This window comes from Myotis daubentonii, chromosome 3 (genome assembly GCF_963259705.1).
Source record: "Myotis daubentonii chromosome 3, mMyoDau2.1, whole genome shotgun sequence".
NCBI lineage: Eukaryota > Metazoa > Chordata > Mammalia > Chiroptera > Vespertilionidae > Myotis > Myotis daubentonii.
This window is the reverse complement of record NC_081842.1, coordinates 130877585-130893554: the sequence shown is the minus strand read 5'-3', so window position 1 is coordinate 130893554 and position 15970 is coordinate 130877585. Positions and strand designations below refer to the sequence as shown.

The 15970-nt window shown below is 48.1% G+C and overlaps 1 protein-coding gene across 2 annotated transcripts in view; it reads left to right on the top strand.

Annotated features, from left to right (window-relative positions):
• Positions 1-15297, top strand: part of TXNDC5 (thioredoxin domain containing 5) — a 36088-nt gene extending 20791 nt beyond the window's left edge. The window contains exons 4-10 of one of the 2 annotated variants that reach the window (XM_059688575.1): positions 790-886; positions 4330-4445; positions 6404-6490; positions 7090-7233; positions 10127-10209; positions 12187-12316; positions 13384-13712. In XM_059688575.1, coding sequence (XP_059544558.1) covers positions 790-886; positions 4330-4445; positions 6404-6490; positions 7090-7233; positions 10127-10209; positions 12187-12316; positions 13384-13506 — 780 coding nt within the window. In that variant the 3' untranslated portion in view covers positions 13507-13712. Of the gene's footprint in view, positions 1-789; positions 887-4329; positions 4446-6403; positions 6491-7089; positions 7234-10126; positions 10210-12186; positions 12317-13383 lie in introns of both variants that reach the window. The other variant, XM_059688573.1, reaches the window with a different exon arrangement.
• The last annotated feature ends 673 nt before the right edge of the window (positions 15298-15970 follow it).

Below are 15970 nucleotides of genomic sequence, written 5' to 3'. Positions count from 1 at the left end.
TCCTGTTTGCCCTGTGGTTTTTCTCTTTGTTGCTTTGATTCATCTCAATTTACTTTCTCATCACCTACTTTTCTCTTTTATGAGTCCTTCAGAGTTTTAACTTCCTTCCCAGTTTTTTGTTTTTTATTTTTTACTGTTTGTGTGAATCAATGTCCATTCTTTCCTCGTGGTTTTTCATTCTCAATTTTGTCCATTTTGCTCTCTTTGTGCCTTTAGGTAGCCTTTCCTTCAGATCAGAAATTTTATTTGTGTTCTGTGTGAAATCTCACATCCCATTTCAAAGAACAGAGCAGAGTCCTTCAGGCTGACTGCTCTGTGTGGTTGGGTTTGGGAGCGCAAAAGACAGGGGGTGGGTTTGGCTGTCACCTGCTTCCCGAGGGGCTTCTGACTCGGAGGGGAGTCCTGCGCTGGCCTCCCCCCACACGGCGGCATCCCACACAGGTTCAAGGTGGCCAGGTGAGAAAGGCGATCTGCAGGAGGCTCTAGACCAGTGGTTCTCAACCTTCTGGCCCTTTAAATACAGTTCCTCATGTTGTGACCCAACCATAAAATTATTTTCGTTGCTACTTCATAACTGTAATGTTGCTACTGTTATGAATCGTAATCTAAATATCTGATATGCAGGATGGTCTTAGGCGACTCCTGTGAAAGGCTCGTTCGACTGCCAAAGGGGTCGCGACCCACAGGTTGAGAACCGCTGCTCTAGACAGACACAGGTCACCTCCTTGATGGCTCTCACTAAGTCTTCACAGACAACTCAGTGATTATATTTTTGTTTCTTCCTATTAGACACCAGAGCCAGAACCAGAACCGCCCAGGGCCCCTGAGCTTAAGCAGGGGCTGTATGAGCTCTCAGCGAGCAACTTTGAGCTGCACGTCGCACAAGGTATGGCAGGCGGATCTTATGGGCGTTCACAGTGGGATGCACCCTCTCAGAAACACTGACCATTTGTTACCCCTTCACTTGCTGGGCTTGTCCTTGCCACCTGAGGCCTCATAGAAAGCAGCATCTGGGACACTAACCAGTGAACTGCCACGCGGCCAAAAAGGAAACCATCCCCATTTCTTCCGTATGCGCTGGAGTAGTTATGAATTTAAGTTACCATAATTTTCGTTACAAACCCAGAGATGTCACTAACGAGTCTGATTTTAAAATTGGGCGACCAGAGTCGATATGCGAGGTTTGCGGCTATAGATGTGGGTGGCGTGTGGGGAAGGTCCGCCACTTGCATCTATTGGTGCTTATGGTATACAGAGGGTTATGTAAGGATTTCTCTCTTCAGGGACCATTAGCATCATTGTTTAATGCTCTTCCCCTTGGAAATTCCTCCTTTGGTCTCTGTCCTTAAATCAGAGTTTTAATGCTAAGCTAAGGCCTTAGGTGAGGGAATTTGGAGCTCACAGATTGTGAGTGACACAATTCCTACACTAGCTGGACAGTGCATCCTTGAACAAGAAAGTGTGTTTATATTCACGTTAATCATATACTTATTGACCTGAGCCAGAAATAAAACTTTCTCTTATCTGCCCTGACCAGGTGGCTTAGTTAGTTGGAGCATTGCCCCATGCACTGGAAGGTTGGGTTCGATCCCCGGTCAGGGCACATACCTAGGTTGTGGGTTCGATCCCCAGTCGGGGTGTGTACAGAAGGCAACTGATCGAGGTATCTCTCTCTCTTCAATGTTTCTCTCTCTGTCTCCCTTCCTCCCTCTCTAAAATCAGTTTTAGAAAAACCCCACAACTTTTTCTTACCTGTTTAAACTAGAATTTAGTTTATTTAGTGGAACTATTATAACATGTGAGTCAGAGTTCTTCACACTTAAAATCTTTTCTTAGACATATCTTGTTTTTGAAAGTGGCCTCCTAAATATGGAGATGATCTGTGTACAATTTCTGATGTTAATAATGTAAGTCCTCCTTTCTTCACACACTTCAGAAGAGTTGGCTCAGCAGTGAATGACTCGCCAAATCCATTCTCAAATGCTGCCATGGAGAGAAATCCTCCCCTAAGACTGGGTTGGAAATGTTGTGAAAGGGGCTTAAAATCGCATCTGGCCTAGTGACTTCGTGCTGTGGGGAGTCAGCCCCTGACTCAGTGCTAAATAACTTCCCCAAACCACTGAAGGTGAAAGGAACTGGTGCCTTCAGCTGTTTCCACTTTCCTTGGAGATGGCTATTTGTGCAAGCCCCCTGACAGTGCAGCTTTGAGGGGTTTCCCTGCAGGGGGTTCACTTTAACCTGAGACCAGCTTGGGCTCCCTGCAGGATGTGTTCCCCAAGTCACCTTGTTGGAGACCCTTTCCAGCAGCCAGCCTGGTCCCTCACTCTGCAAGCCATTGCTGAAGGCAGCCTTTGAGGATGCCGCCTGTGCTGCTGGCCTGAGGGTCTCCAGCCTCTGGTCTTACACCTTCCGGGGGACACTCAGATGGGTCCCTGGGCGTCCTCTCCATCTCACCACCCAGTGTCAGCACCAGAGCTGTCTGGAGAGATGGGTTCAGCCTGGAAGCTAATTTACTAATCTTTTGAAGCCAGTTTTTCACCATTTCCTTCAAACGCATCATTGCCATAGTGATGAGGCGCTGCTGTGAGCGATGACGTGGCCAGGCCACAGTTTAGCATTCATTGGCTCGTTTTCTCCCTGGCCGCAGCCTGATTTCAGTTTGATCTCAGCCCAGGATGATCAAGGTAGCACAGCCTAGGAAAACATCTTTTGTGACTAAATAATGAAGTTTGAGGATCTGATTTTTTTCCTTCTAGTCAGGAGAGTAATATTCAGTTTTTTAAACCTACTTTATTGTGAAATAAAACACAGATACAGGGAACAAATGTAAGGCTTAGTGATTTGTTATAAAATGGTCACCCTGTAACCATTTTTCAGTTCAACACAAGCTTCGCTGTCCCCATCCCAGTCACAGCCCCCCGAGGAGACACTGTCCTGACTTTTATGGAAACCACTCCTTGCTTTTCTTTACGGTTTCATCACCCAAGTGAGTGCTCCTAGATGCTATAGTTTAGTTTGGTCTTTTAAAAATATATCTCACTCAATTCTGTTTAATCTACATGTACCCCCAACATCTATTTTTCTTCCTAACATTCAGTTTGCTCATCACATAGATGGTTTGACCTGTAGAGTCCCTACAGTGTGGCCTTCACTGACTGTCTCCCCACAGTGTGGCCTTCACTGACTGTCTCCCCACAGTGTGGTCTTCACTGACTGTCTCCCCACAGTGTGGCCTTCACTGACTGTCTCCCCACAGTGTGGCCTTCACTGACTGTCTCCCCATAGTGTGGCCTTCACTGACTGTCTCCCCACAGTGTGGCCTTCACTGACTGTCTCCCCACAGTGTGGCCTTCACTGACTGTCTCCCCACAGTGTGGCCTTCACTGACTGTCTCCCCACAGTGTGGTCTTCACTGACTGTCTCCCTACAGTGTGGCCTTCACTGACTGTCTCCCCACGGTGTGGCCTTCGCTGACTGTCTCCCCACAGTGTGGCCTTCGCTGACTGTCTCCCCACAGTGTGGCTTAATGTGTCCCTGATCTCTCTATTCCCTGTGAACTGCTACTTGGATTGAGAGACATTAGCAGTTTTCGTTTGATGTTTTTGGGGGGTTGGGCAAGACTTCATAGCTGCTGAGTCTCTCTCTGATGTCACAGCCTAACAGTCACTGCCTAGAGGCGCTCATTTATTCTGGATACCAAATGCTGTTGCTCTGATTCAAGCATCCTGTCTCCATTTGTTGTTGTTAATCCTCACCGGAGGATGTTTTTCCATTGATTTTTTTTTTTTTTTAGAGTGGAATGGAGGGGGAGAGGTAGAGAGAGAGAAACATTGATGTGAGAGAGACACATCAATTGGTTGTCTCCCATATGCATCCCGACTGGGGACTGGGATTGAGTCTGCAACCGAGGTATGTGCCCTTGCTGGAATTGAACCCAAGACCCTTCCGTCTGAGGACCGATGATCTAACCCCTGAGCAACTGGCTAGGGCTTGCCTTATTTTTTTACCAAGAGAAACTTGCCTGGCTTATCAGTTGGTTATGCACGATAGGGTAAATCCTGATTCTTTCCCTTTATTTCCAGTTTTTCAAATAATAAGTTAGTTCCCTATTGTCTTCCAAAGGTGACAGATTAGTTTCTGCTTTGAGGATCGTTATGAACTCGTAGATGCAGACATTTTTGATGGAGAGTCACTTTTTACCAGTTAAACGGTTCATACTGGACTGAGCTTTGCAAGAGGACAAAAATGAGAGGCTTCCATTCCATCTCTGGTTAGGTGTTATGTAAATTACACTCCCTCTCCCCCTGTCTTTCCCGGCTCCCACGGAAGGCAACCACTTCATCAAGTTCTTCGCTCCATGGTGCGGTCACTGCAAAGCGCTGGCCCCGACCTGGGAGCAGCTGGCCCTGGGCCTCGAACATTCCGAAACTGTCAAGATTGGCAAGGTAAGCACAGCCCTTATTAAACTGGAAATAGACCGCTTTGGCTGGATTAATTAGCAGAGGAGCCCATTATTCATTCTGTGTGCGAAGTCGCAGACTTGATTTATGATTTCCATTTAGTGTGCCCCTTGATCATTCATTTCACCTTCACAGATGGCAGCCTGGTTTCGAGTGTGCTGGCTTTTCCACAGCCCAGAGATAAATTATGGCTTTGGCTCCTTTGTTTATTTTGAAGCGATGGCCAATTCAGAATTGGCAGCCCCTGAGCCCTTTCTGCAAAGATAGGGGCAGCGCCTTGGAGAATGTTCCCTGGACGTACTTGGACGCCGTCCACATTCGATCTCACCCAGGAGCTCTTTGCTGGAGGACCCTCCGAGCTCACACAGGCACCCGGGGACCCTCCGTGGGGAGCCCAGCTGCTCTGCTGCCTGGAACTCCTCCCAGCTTTTCCCACTTTGCGCAGAGCAGCCAGGAGTGATGTCTAACAACTTCCGTGTAACTGGATTTTCTCGAAATATTAGCCACTTCTGCGCCATCAGGCATTTTTAATCTCATCCATCCTCTGGCACCCAGCAGACCATCCCTGCCTGGGCTTCTGCTAATAAAAATCTCCTTGTCTACATTGCCAGGGGCCAATTTGTATACAGAAGTAATGCTGTGTCCAGGAACTATAGTTAATAAGATAGTCTGCTCAACAAGGTGAGATGTCAGAAGCATAAATTTGGGCATCAGATAGACCTAGCTGGCCAACCTGGGCAACTTTATGCCTCGTTCTTCCTCTCAGTGAGACAGATGAGGTCTAACCGATAGTCCTGAGGATGGAAGTGAAGAGCTTAGCACGGTGCTTGGCACGGAGCAGTGGCTAGTAAATTGTAATAGTTGTTGTTAGTTCAGTGGATTTTTCAGTGTTGCCTGCAACACTTTCAATAATACCTCCTAGAATGTATGGGTGTGATTACAATTTTATATTTATTGAACATTTCATGGAAGTCACTATAAAGTGATCTTCTTGTCCTCTGTCTCCTATGCCTTGTATCCTTACTCTGTGTTTTGAACTTTGATGGGAGATTATTTTGTTTTCAGTTTATGCCACTAGAGCAGACACAGTCTAAGTGACTGTGCTGTGGTCCTTCATCCCTGGGCGTACGAGTGCCTGGGTAAGACTGGGCTCAGAGCACGCACCCCGCCCGCCCGATGTCAGTCTGCAGCGTCCTGTGCTTCAGTCCAGCACTTTTAACTGCTCTCTGATTTCAGTTCTTTGTTAACGTAGCATTTCCAGCTGCCTTTATCGACACAGTGAGGAACAACTTGGTCCCTCAAGCTGATTTTAATACCAGTAGAAACGAAAGAAGTGACTTAGGATAAAATGTTTCATGAAAATGTTGATAAGGAGAATCTTATGAACATTTAAATGACAAAAAATCTGAAGAGCTGTGATAGTTGGTAAATTGAGTTTATAGAATTAGGGACATAGTCTAAATTTAATTGGACATCTTTTCAGTTTTATCTTTATCATATTCCAGGGACTTCTATTTGCAGTTGACTACTTGCTCCTTTTTAATTTTAAAACTCCATAAGTTTGAACTGAGAATGTATAAGCTGGCTGCCATTGTGACTGGTGGGCGTCCGTCACCGACGCCAGGCCTGCCCCTCCCTTGGGGTCAGGCCAGGCTGCCCTTCTCCACTGATTAACCTGCTCAAGGTATTGCTCTCTGAAAGTGCCGTTTTCAGTGAGCAACATCCCTCATGTCTCTAAAGTGAATGTGGTCACCCTGCTCCCTTGGCTCAGGTGTCTTTGGGGCCGCGTCTGCAGGGAAGGCCGCAGAAACTGCAGCCTGCTGGCCCAGAGGCTGCAGGTCAGGGGCGTTAGAATTTTTCTTTTTAAAGAAACCCCGAGGGCCATCGTCATTTTTGTCAGGACGGCTCACAGGTGCTGACTGGACGGTGGTCTTGTCTTGCAGGTGGACTGCACGCAGCACCACGAGCTCTGCTCCGGGAACCAGGTCCGAGGCTATCCCACGCTCCTCTGGTTCCAGGATGGCAAAAAGGTGCGTATTTGGGTCTTAGCCACAGTGGGCTGAGCTGTCGGGTGCTAAGCAGCCATGCGGATTGCCAGAATGGACGGTTTGGGCACCGGTTTAAAAGATACATGTAATGGAACAAAAATGCCTTTCTCTTAACTGATAAGATTTGGGTAGTGGGAAAAACTGCCAGTTGTTGTACTATTTTGAAACCTTTCATTTGGCTCAGGTGGTTACTAGAGTAACCCGAATCCACCGTCCTGGGTAACTGAGCTCTGGCCGTGGCCTCTGAGCAGGGTCCATGTGCCCTCGTTAAGGTTCCCGTTCCCGTCCCCGCCCCGGCTGATGGGCAGCCTCGCAGAGCGCCTGCGGCTGGCAGCCAGGCTGTGCTACGCAGCTCTGCAGAGGACAGGGCTGTGAAGCTCTCACCAGAGCTAACCCCTCGGCTTATCATCCGCGCTCTCCCATTTAGATCCGAGCCTGCAGGCACCGCACAGCTCACACAACCAGGGAAAGGCGTCTGACGGCAGGGTCCTGGTGGGCGAGGGCTCACAGGAGGTTTGAGTGGCTCAGGCACTTCAGTGTACTAACTCGGCCGTGTTTCTGTGTGGCCCTTATCTGGACAGGTGGACCAGTACAAGGGAAAGCGGGATCTGGACTCGCTGAGAGAGTATGTGGAACTGCAGCTCCAGAGTGCGGACCGCGGCACCCCAGAGACCACCCCACCCGTGGAGGCCCCAGTGGGTGCTGCAGAGCCTGAGGCCGACAAGGTGGGTGCCTGGGCGCCCAGCACCGCCCGCAGAGGGCGTTCTCTGGTGCTGGGGACACAGGACATGTGAGGACAGTGCTGAGCCATTCAGATGGCTGGTTACAGCTGACTTTTCAACATGAAACATGTTCTTTGACTATGTTTACATGTTTGTAAGGGGCAAACAGCAACATGGATGTGAGGAAAATCCCGAGATGGAGTTGAGATCTCTGGGAACCTCCTCCCTTTGATTCAGTTATCACTGTACTTGAGGGTATTCGCTCTGAAAGCTTGTCTGCTGCCTCGTGGGCCCACTGTCTGTTCATTTCCACAACGTGCTGCAGGCATCGTACTGTAGCCTGTGGCTTATAAAGGCCATGAACGCTGGATAGCAGGACAGCTGTGTGCTGGAATTGAAGGCGGGTGGCTGGAGGACATGAATTTGCTTAGGCGGTCTCTGACTCACTGAGGGCATCTTCATTCTCAGGCTTTAGAGTCATTTGTTCTGTGATTATCAAGCCCTTGTTATGTTTCAGGCACTGTCCTGGGCCACCAGGAAGCAAAAGCAAGACCATGCTGCTGGCTGTGCCGACTGTGGGTCTGGGGGGGCGCGCATGAGAGCACATGCATGCAGGTATCGCAGGGGCTCTGAGAGTGTGCAGGGCTGGCCAGTCACTGTGTGAGAGGAGGGGGCTGATAGGCAAGAAGTGTCATTGGAGAGGTGACAGGTGAATGGTGTTTGCTGGAGAGGTGGGGAAGGCATGCCTGGGGGAGGAAGAGTGTGAGCAGCAGCATTGCGCTGGGGCCAGTGGGCATTGCTTTGGCTGCAGGGTGAGGTAAAGAGGGGGGCAAAGGGTGCGGCCAGATGCAGAGGGAAAGAGTGGGGGTGGGGAGAGCTGGTTTGCAGAGGACTTTGTTGACCAGCCAAGGATTTTGAGTTTATTTATAGGGATCCAATGGAAGGTTTGCGTTTTAGAAAGATGACTGGCAACGGCTTGTATGAAGGAGATGGAAAACTGGTGTATTAGGTCATAAAAGAAGATGAGACCCCAAACGGAGGCTGACAGTGGGATGGAGGGCAGGAGTGCCGCCAGCACAGGGACTCCAGCTCTGAGCAGTTAGGACAGTGGGGTCTGCGCTGCCGCAGTTCCTGGCATAGCCGGTGGACGATGGCACCAAGCATGAGCAAGGGGCCCTGGGAGGGGTGTGGAGATGCCATCAGTTTTCAAGGTGTCGCTTTTCAAGGCTGTGTGGTGATAACTGTGGACAGTGTATCAGTCTGGAGCTAAAGCAGGCCATCCGCACTACGTCTATGTGTCTGGAGCTTTAGGTAGAAGCTATTGCCGAAGTCATGGGTTAGAATGAGATTTAAGGCGACTCAAAATAGTGTGGGGTTTTTTTATTTCCAGGAAAACAATGCTTGGATTTCCTAGCAAAGAGCCGTAAGGTCTGTCTGTCAACATATTTCCAAAGCAGAATACGTAATGTTGCTACTTCAGTTCACACGACTGTACTTCATAGCATGCCAGGTCTTACCTGGGACGTGGGGACACGGGGCAAAGGGAGGGGCGGGGTGCCCGTGCTCCCGGGGATAGGGCAGCGAGCCAGATGTGCCTGAACGCTCCCCGGTAACTCTCCAGCCCTCAGCATTTACAGCAGAGGTCACGGCGCGCTGGAGCCATCTGTCCCTGGGCCCCAGTTGTTTGGAATTGAAAAAAGCCAGTAGAAACCCCTACCCATCCTCTCAGGGTTGGGGAGAAGGGGCCTCTTCGTCCCCACAGCCCATCCCTTAGTTGGACTCTTGCAGGTTGGGTGTTAGTTAAAAGTTGAAGTTTTGGTTTAAGAAGTAAACAAATGATTTTGTAGTTGTTATGACCACATATGTTAGAGGAGTGTGTGTGTCATGGTGGTTAGAAAGGTCATCCCAAATTGAGTATAATTATATACTATGGATGTTTTCATCAAATACAGAGCGGCTTCTATTTATAATGAAGTTTTCCACCATTAAGTGGGCCTTTCAGTGAGTGTGGCGTCCTGTTTCTGGACATAAAGAAAGATGGCAGTGTTCTACAATGCCCCTGGCACTCGGCGCCTCCCGTCACCGACAGGCTTACTTGAGGCCAGACTCAAGCGGCGCAGCCCTGGTACCTTCAGCCACATGATAAATCACCCATATTCGTGCTCTCCTGAGAGAATCGCAGATGTATTTTTGGAGAAACAGGAGACGTGGTCCTCTAAAGAGCTGTCACGGTAGAGTCACTTTGGAGCAGACTGCACCGTGCAGCCGGAGCTCAGAGGAGCAGCTTTTACATTTACTTTGAATTTAAAAATGGAAAGAAGCCTGGTATAGGTAAAGCACATCGTTGCCTGTGCTTTTGTAACTGTTTGTAAGGTCCCTCTATGACATAGAGGAAGTCATTATTAATGAATCCCTGTGATAGAGAGTGTGGAGTCAGTGAGAGGAGCCACGGGTACAGACTTCAGGAGGCCCCGTAAGGGGTGACTGGGCTCTGGTCAGTGTGGGAGGCTCCGAGGCAGGGAGGTCTGATTCAAGCCCTGTCCACCTAAAGCTGACTGGTCCACACTCCCGGGCCCTGGGGAACAGCAGCTGCCCCGCACCCACCCTGGGCTGGGGTGGGGGGAGGAAGGTAGCGAGCACTGCACTGTCCTGTCACCTCCTCGAGGCGTCTCGTGGGCTCAGGATCCATGGATCTGTGATGAACCTCTGCCCTTCAGAGGCCACTGCTCTACCCTTTTGTGTCGTTTGTGAAATGCAGGTTGTGTAGGTAGTTTTGTGTGACCTTGGAGTAGGCATAACAGCATTCAAAATTATTGGTTTGTCTTTCTGCAATCCCAAAGCATTATTCCCTGTGCTGTAAGTGATGTATTTCACTGTGGCTTTTCCACCCCTGAAGGGCGCTGTGTTGGCACTCACGGAAAATAACTTTGATGACACCATTGCAGAAGGAATAACCTTCATCAAGTTTTATGCTCCATGGTAAGTGGCTCCTTAATTAGAAACTACTTTTCCTAGTGCACTTCAGTCCCTTCGTATTTTTCAGCTCATTAGCCAACCCTCCAGGCTCATCCTGGGGCTCTGTTGTAGGAAATAAGGAAATGTCATCTTTATGCTCCTGTGTTCAGGTATGTTCCAGTTTGGTGGTATTCATGACCATTTATGGAAAATTGGGTTAATTTATTTTATAGTTTGGTCTGCTTTTCCGAAAACATAATGGAGGAGAACTATGGTGGTCATATAGGACTTAAGTTGTGGTGCCTGTGTGCCTCGCCAAATAGATGGCTTGTTTTGGTTCCATAACCCATAAACATCTTGATGTACTTCTGCTCCTTAGTCTATTTTATTTATTTATTTTAAATCCTTTGTTGTTGAAAGTTTTACATATGTCTCCTTTTCCCCCATCGACCTTTCCCCGCCCCCACCCCCTGTTGTCTCTGTCCATCGGTCATGCTCATGTGCGTGGATACAAGTCCTCTCTTTTAGATGCCATGGAGAAACCCAGCTGAAATCCGAGCCTTTCCTGCCACACGGTGCTCAGGGACCAGGCAGACAGGGACTGTGTACGGGTTTGGGGACAAAGCACCTGTGTGGGGGGAGGACGAGAGGCCCAGAACTTCCCTGAACTACTGTAGCTCTGGGTGTTCTTTAATTCCTTGAAACGTAGCAGTAAAACGGAAGGAAATGAAACACTGCATTTGGGAATGCAGGGTGCTGGGAGTGCCCGTTCCGTATTTAAAAGCAGACAGGAAAGGTCACCACATGCCATTTTGCTCTTTAGTTTGTTTCATTTCGGATATTCGTGAAAAACCGTAATAGCAGAGATAAAAGTTAATGCGCCCTGCCTGGTTGGCTCTATTGGTTGGAGTGTTGTCTGGGCACCGAAGGGTCTCAGGTTCAATTCCTGGTCAGGGCACATACTTAGGTTGAGGGTTCGATCCCCAGTCGGGTGGATATGGGAGACAACGGATTGATGTTTCTGACATCCATGTTTCTCTCTCACCCTCTCCCTTCCTATCTAAAATCAGTAAAAAATATATATATATCCTCAGATGAGGATAAAAAAGAAAAGGTTTTGAGCACATGACTTGTACTGTTTTAATTCTTAAAAAATAGAAATGCTAGCCCAAGCCAGTTTGGCTCAGTGGATAGAGCATTGGCCTGCGGCCTGAAGCGTCCCAGGCTCAATTCCGGTCAGGGGCACATGCCTGGGTTGTGGGCTCGATCCCCAGTCAGGGGCGTGCAGGAGGCAGCTGATCAATGATTCTCTCTTATCACTGATGTTTCTATTTCTCTCTCTCCCTCTCCTTTCCTCTCTGAAGTCAATAAAAATGTTATATATATATATATATAAAAGAAACACTAGTAAATAATGCCTTTAAAACTATTTTCTATTTTTTTAAAAAAAGAAAGCTATATAGATCAGGTTTGAAGACAGCGGCTCCCCTTTTATTGCAGGGGAGCAGTTCTTGTAGTCAGAAAAGGGACACAGGAGTTTTGAATGATTTAGTGCTCACACCACATCACCGAAGCTTGAGGGGAGCTGTGAGGTTGTTTTGAAATGTTGAGACCATAAGCAGTCAAATCTAAAATGCTTTTAGCGTTCAAGTGACTAAAAAAGCAACGACGTTTGGAGTCCATTTTGTTCCCTGTTCGTTTCCTCCTGTTCACGATGCATTCGTAAACCAGTTGGCCCGATGTACGGATCAGGGACCTGGTTTCAAAACCCAGACTTGTTTTCACACCAGCTTGTTTCCATCAGGTTATCCAGGAGTCTGCTTCCGGCGGACTTTGCCGTCTTTGTTTAGGGGGAGGAGGAAGAGAATGGGAGAATTTGGTGTTTTATAAACTTCTGGGCCATTGTTGACAGCCTCATAGATAAATAAGGCTTGGCAGCGAAATGTCGGCGAGGGACCTCAACCTGGGACTTTAACAAAGCGGTCACTATTCCATTTCCAGGTGTGGCCACTGTAAGAATCTGGCTCCTACCTGGGAAGAGCTCTCTAAAAGGGAATTCCCTGGCTTGGCAGAGGTCAAGGTCGCCGAAGTGGACTGTACTGCTGAGCGCAGCATCTGCAGCAAGTACTCGGTGGGTACCTGTGGGTGAGAACACTTCCGGGGACGCCGGGTATCGGAGCTGATCCCGCGTGGAGCTGGAATGTGGTATCGTTGTCTCAGCCAGGATAACGCACTGCCCTCCTCCCTCAAGAAAGTGCGCTGCCTGTGTCCTTTTAAGGTGTTTTCATTTTTTACTTTGAAAAGGAGGAGATGCTGTGAGAGAAAGGCTTTCTCCCTGTTACAGGGGGCGGGAAGGGGGAGCGGGTCTCGGCCTTGCTTCTGGGCAGTAACTGAGACTCCACCCTGGGGAGCGGGGTACCCCTGAATGCACATTCTCACTGACAGTCAGCTGGCTTGTAGTCTTCATCAGAGATAACGAAGTGGCTTTTTATTTTTTTACCTATGCCAGCATTCTGAAGTCGATGGCTGAATAAGGCAACATTGGAATGTAGACTTCCTCCTGAGAGGGCATCCCCACCAGCCAGTCCTGCACTTGGATTGGTCCTTTAGCTGTTGCCTCCTTCCGAGCTGCTGGCACCATCTAACAGCCTACACGATTTGTGATTTGTACTGTTCTTTCGGTTGCTTTCCTAAAATACTTTTGAGGCTTCTGATATTTATCACCTCATCAGATTGAGAATAGATGACATTCTTTTTTTTTTTATCATTGGAAAATGCAGGCATTTTTTTGTGCCTTAAAATTCTCAAAAGAGGAAAGAGGTGAGCTACAGCTGAAAAATATATCTCCTTGAGGGTTTCGCTGCTACTCAGTATAGCCTGGGCACTATGGAAAGCTGGTCATAAACCCAGCCTCAGGCCCCATGCGGACTCCACCTGGCCCAGGGGCGCATGCACCAGGCAAGGACTGGGAGGCTCCACTCCGGGGAGGCATCCCTTTGACACTAATCGAGGATGTAATTTTGGATTGGAAGCTGAATAAATAGCCCCACGGCTTTGCTTGCTGAACTAGCTGGTACTTTTTAAATGGAAATTTAACCATAGACTTTCCTGGCCACAACAGGAGGTGTTTTTCTGGCTTTATTTAAGTATTTTGTATATGATTCAGACCAGTTTTCAAACTGAATTTCCTCTTTACAGGTACGAGGCTACCCCACATTGTTGCTTTTCCGTGGAGGCAAGAGAGTCAGCGAGCACAATGGAGGCAGGGACCTTGACTCGTTGCAATCCTTTGTGCTGCGCCAGGCGAAAGACGAACTATAAAAGCGCAGGTGACGCCGCCCTCCTGCGGGCTCCGGGACTGAGTGGAGGAGCACGCCGTGCAGACCTCGGGGAGTTTCAGGTGGTGGTTCCTCAGAAAGCTGTCTGTACTGAACTGGTGGTGTCTTCTGTGTGTGTGTGTTAGCCAACACACTCTACAGAATTTTTATTACGTTTCTCTAAGTAAATATGATCCCTTTGCAAACTAAGTATTTTCAGTGGCAATCTATCATCCCCTTTAACCTTCTCTTGAGGGAATCTAAATGGTTTCCTTTGAGACTAAAACAGTTGAGGAAAAGCGAATCGCTGGACTATTTTTGGCTCCTGAGTGACTCTGGTGAAACCATCATCCAAAGCACAGTTTTGAACTGCCCACAAGTCTGGAAAGGTAGTCGCATGGCGTACTGTCATTCCTCTGATCTCAAGGTCACAGCTAATCATGTGGTTGGTCTGTATCTTGGAGCAGATTTAAAAACAAACCCCCGCACCTCTGGAAGGCGCCTTACCAGCCACTCCTGGATTTTGTTTCTGTTAGTACTTCCCGCATCGCGAGAGGTTTGCCGTAACGAAAGCAGCGGTACTTTTGGCGTGTGCCATAATCTTACGTGTGTGTCGCTGTCTGTCAGATCCGTTACTGCTGTTCGAGGGATACTTCTGCCTGTTTCTCCTGGGTGAAAGGTTCATTAGTTATGTTAACATTAAGTCAGGATCCACGTGAAGATTTTTAAGATTTTAAGTCCATGTTTAAGATTTGCTTTCTCCTGTGGAAAATGTGGGCCTGGAAAGTGCCACGAGGCTTGTCCTGACTGTTCTGTTAACTCCTAGGAAGATCCCGGTGGTATCTGTCACCTGGGGAAAGGACTAGATGAGCAGGTCCGGTATCGGGCCAGGGGACTTCGGCAGCCCTGCTACAGGGCCCTAACAAGGCCGTTTCAGTTCTGCTCCTCGGTAGTCCTAGGCCAGGGGTGGGGAACGTCCTGCCCGAGGGCCGTCTAAAGGCCTGAGAAGTCATTAGGTCTGGCCCTGCCACGGCCTCAGGGGTGAGTTAATGTAATGTTTGACCAGATATAGCAGGCTACTTCTTAAGTTGAGAATTTTGTATGGCCTGTGAATGGTGTTATAAATAACCAGATGGCCCTTGGCCGAAAAAAAGGTTCCCCATCCCCGTTAAAGGCTCTGTACATCATCTGCCTTCATGGAGATTGCCCCTCTGCTGTCTGAGGAGTGGGATTAACTATACCTAAAGACCAAAGAAGGAAGTAGGCGGGGCTGAGTCAGAGCTGAAGTAGGCTGTGTTACCATCAATGCTAATGCTCTTATAAGCTCTTACAATTCATGCCTCTCTAGTTATTAAACATTTTTACCATCGCCCTTGGAAGTAACCATAGAACTAGGCTCCCTGTATGTTCTTTGCCATCAAGTTACCTTTCATAACAACCCCTCTGTCTACCACTCTCACCCCGCCTCCCGTGCTTGGGGGAGCCAGTCACTTGACAAAGTAACTGGTGGTAAGAATCTTAGACACAAGAAGCATCTGCTGTCTGCAGCAGATGACAACAGAGCAGGATCTCGACCAGCCTCTGCCTTAAGGAAATCTTTATTAATTGTGTGTGGATCACAGATGTTCTTGTTAAAAAACCAACTTTGCAGGAGAAGCACAGTCCTCACGAGTGGCTTCCGCTTTGCAGCTTTGCATCACGAGTCTTGTATTGAAAGAAAAGCAAAGTGGTACAATTTGTTTACACTCTGATACTTTCTAAATAAACTCTTTTTAAAAAAAAAAAAAAAAAAAAAGCCTGGTCTTTCCTTAAATGTTACAGCAAAACAGATATAAAATAGACAATAAATTATAGTTTATATTTACAAAAAAGCTGTAAGTGCAAACAGTTATAGATCATACATGTATTATTTAATCAGCTTAATATGAAATTGGTTTCCTAGTATATGATTGTGAGAAAGACATTTAAAAAATATTCTAAAATTAATCTGAGTCTTACTTTCTACAAGAGAAAACTGATTTCGATTCATCAACAGCATGGCCATCCAAACCCATTCCTAAAGGCTAGCGCCCCTCGCTCAGTTTATGTCCGTTGTTGGTTCTCACCTGTGACACGGAATGCTGTACAGAAAAGGGCAAGACCGGTTTTACTGAAGTAGATGAGATATGAGAGCCAGCGTTCCTGAAGTTACTGTGCTTTCAGAGCCGTTCCGAACAGGAGGAGGTGCAGCACTGCTTTCACCTGTCACCTGGGTGCCGTGGTGGCCACTGAGGATGCCCCACCCCGTGGCTCCCCTCAGAGCACCAGCCTTCTGCTGGTGGTGCTCGCAAAGGAAACCGCAAATGGGGGAGGACTGACGTGTGGAAATCACATGGTTTGTTTTAACTGAAATCTATTTTCACACCAACAGAACGCCAGCACAAACAGGTAACAGCAGTTACTGGACAAAAGGCACTTCCACGTGGCCT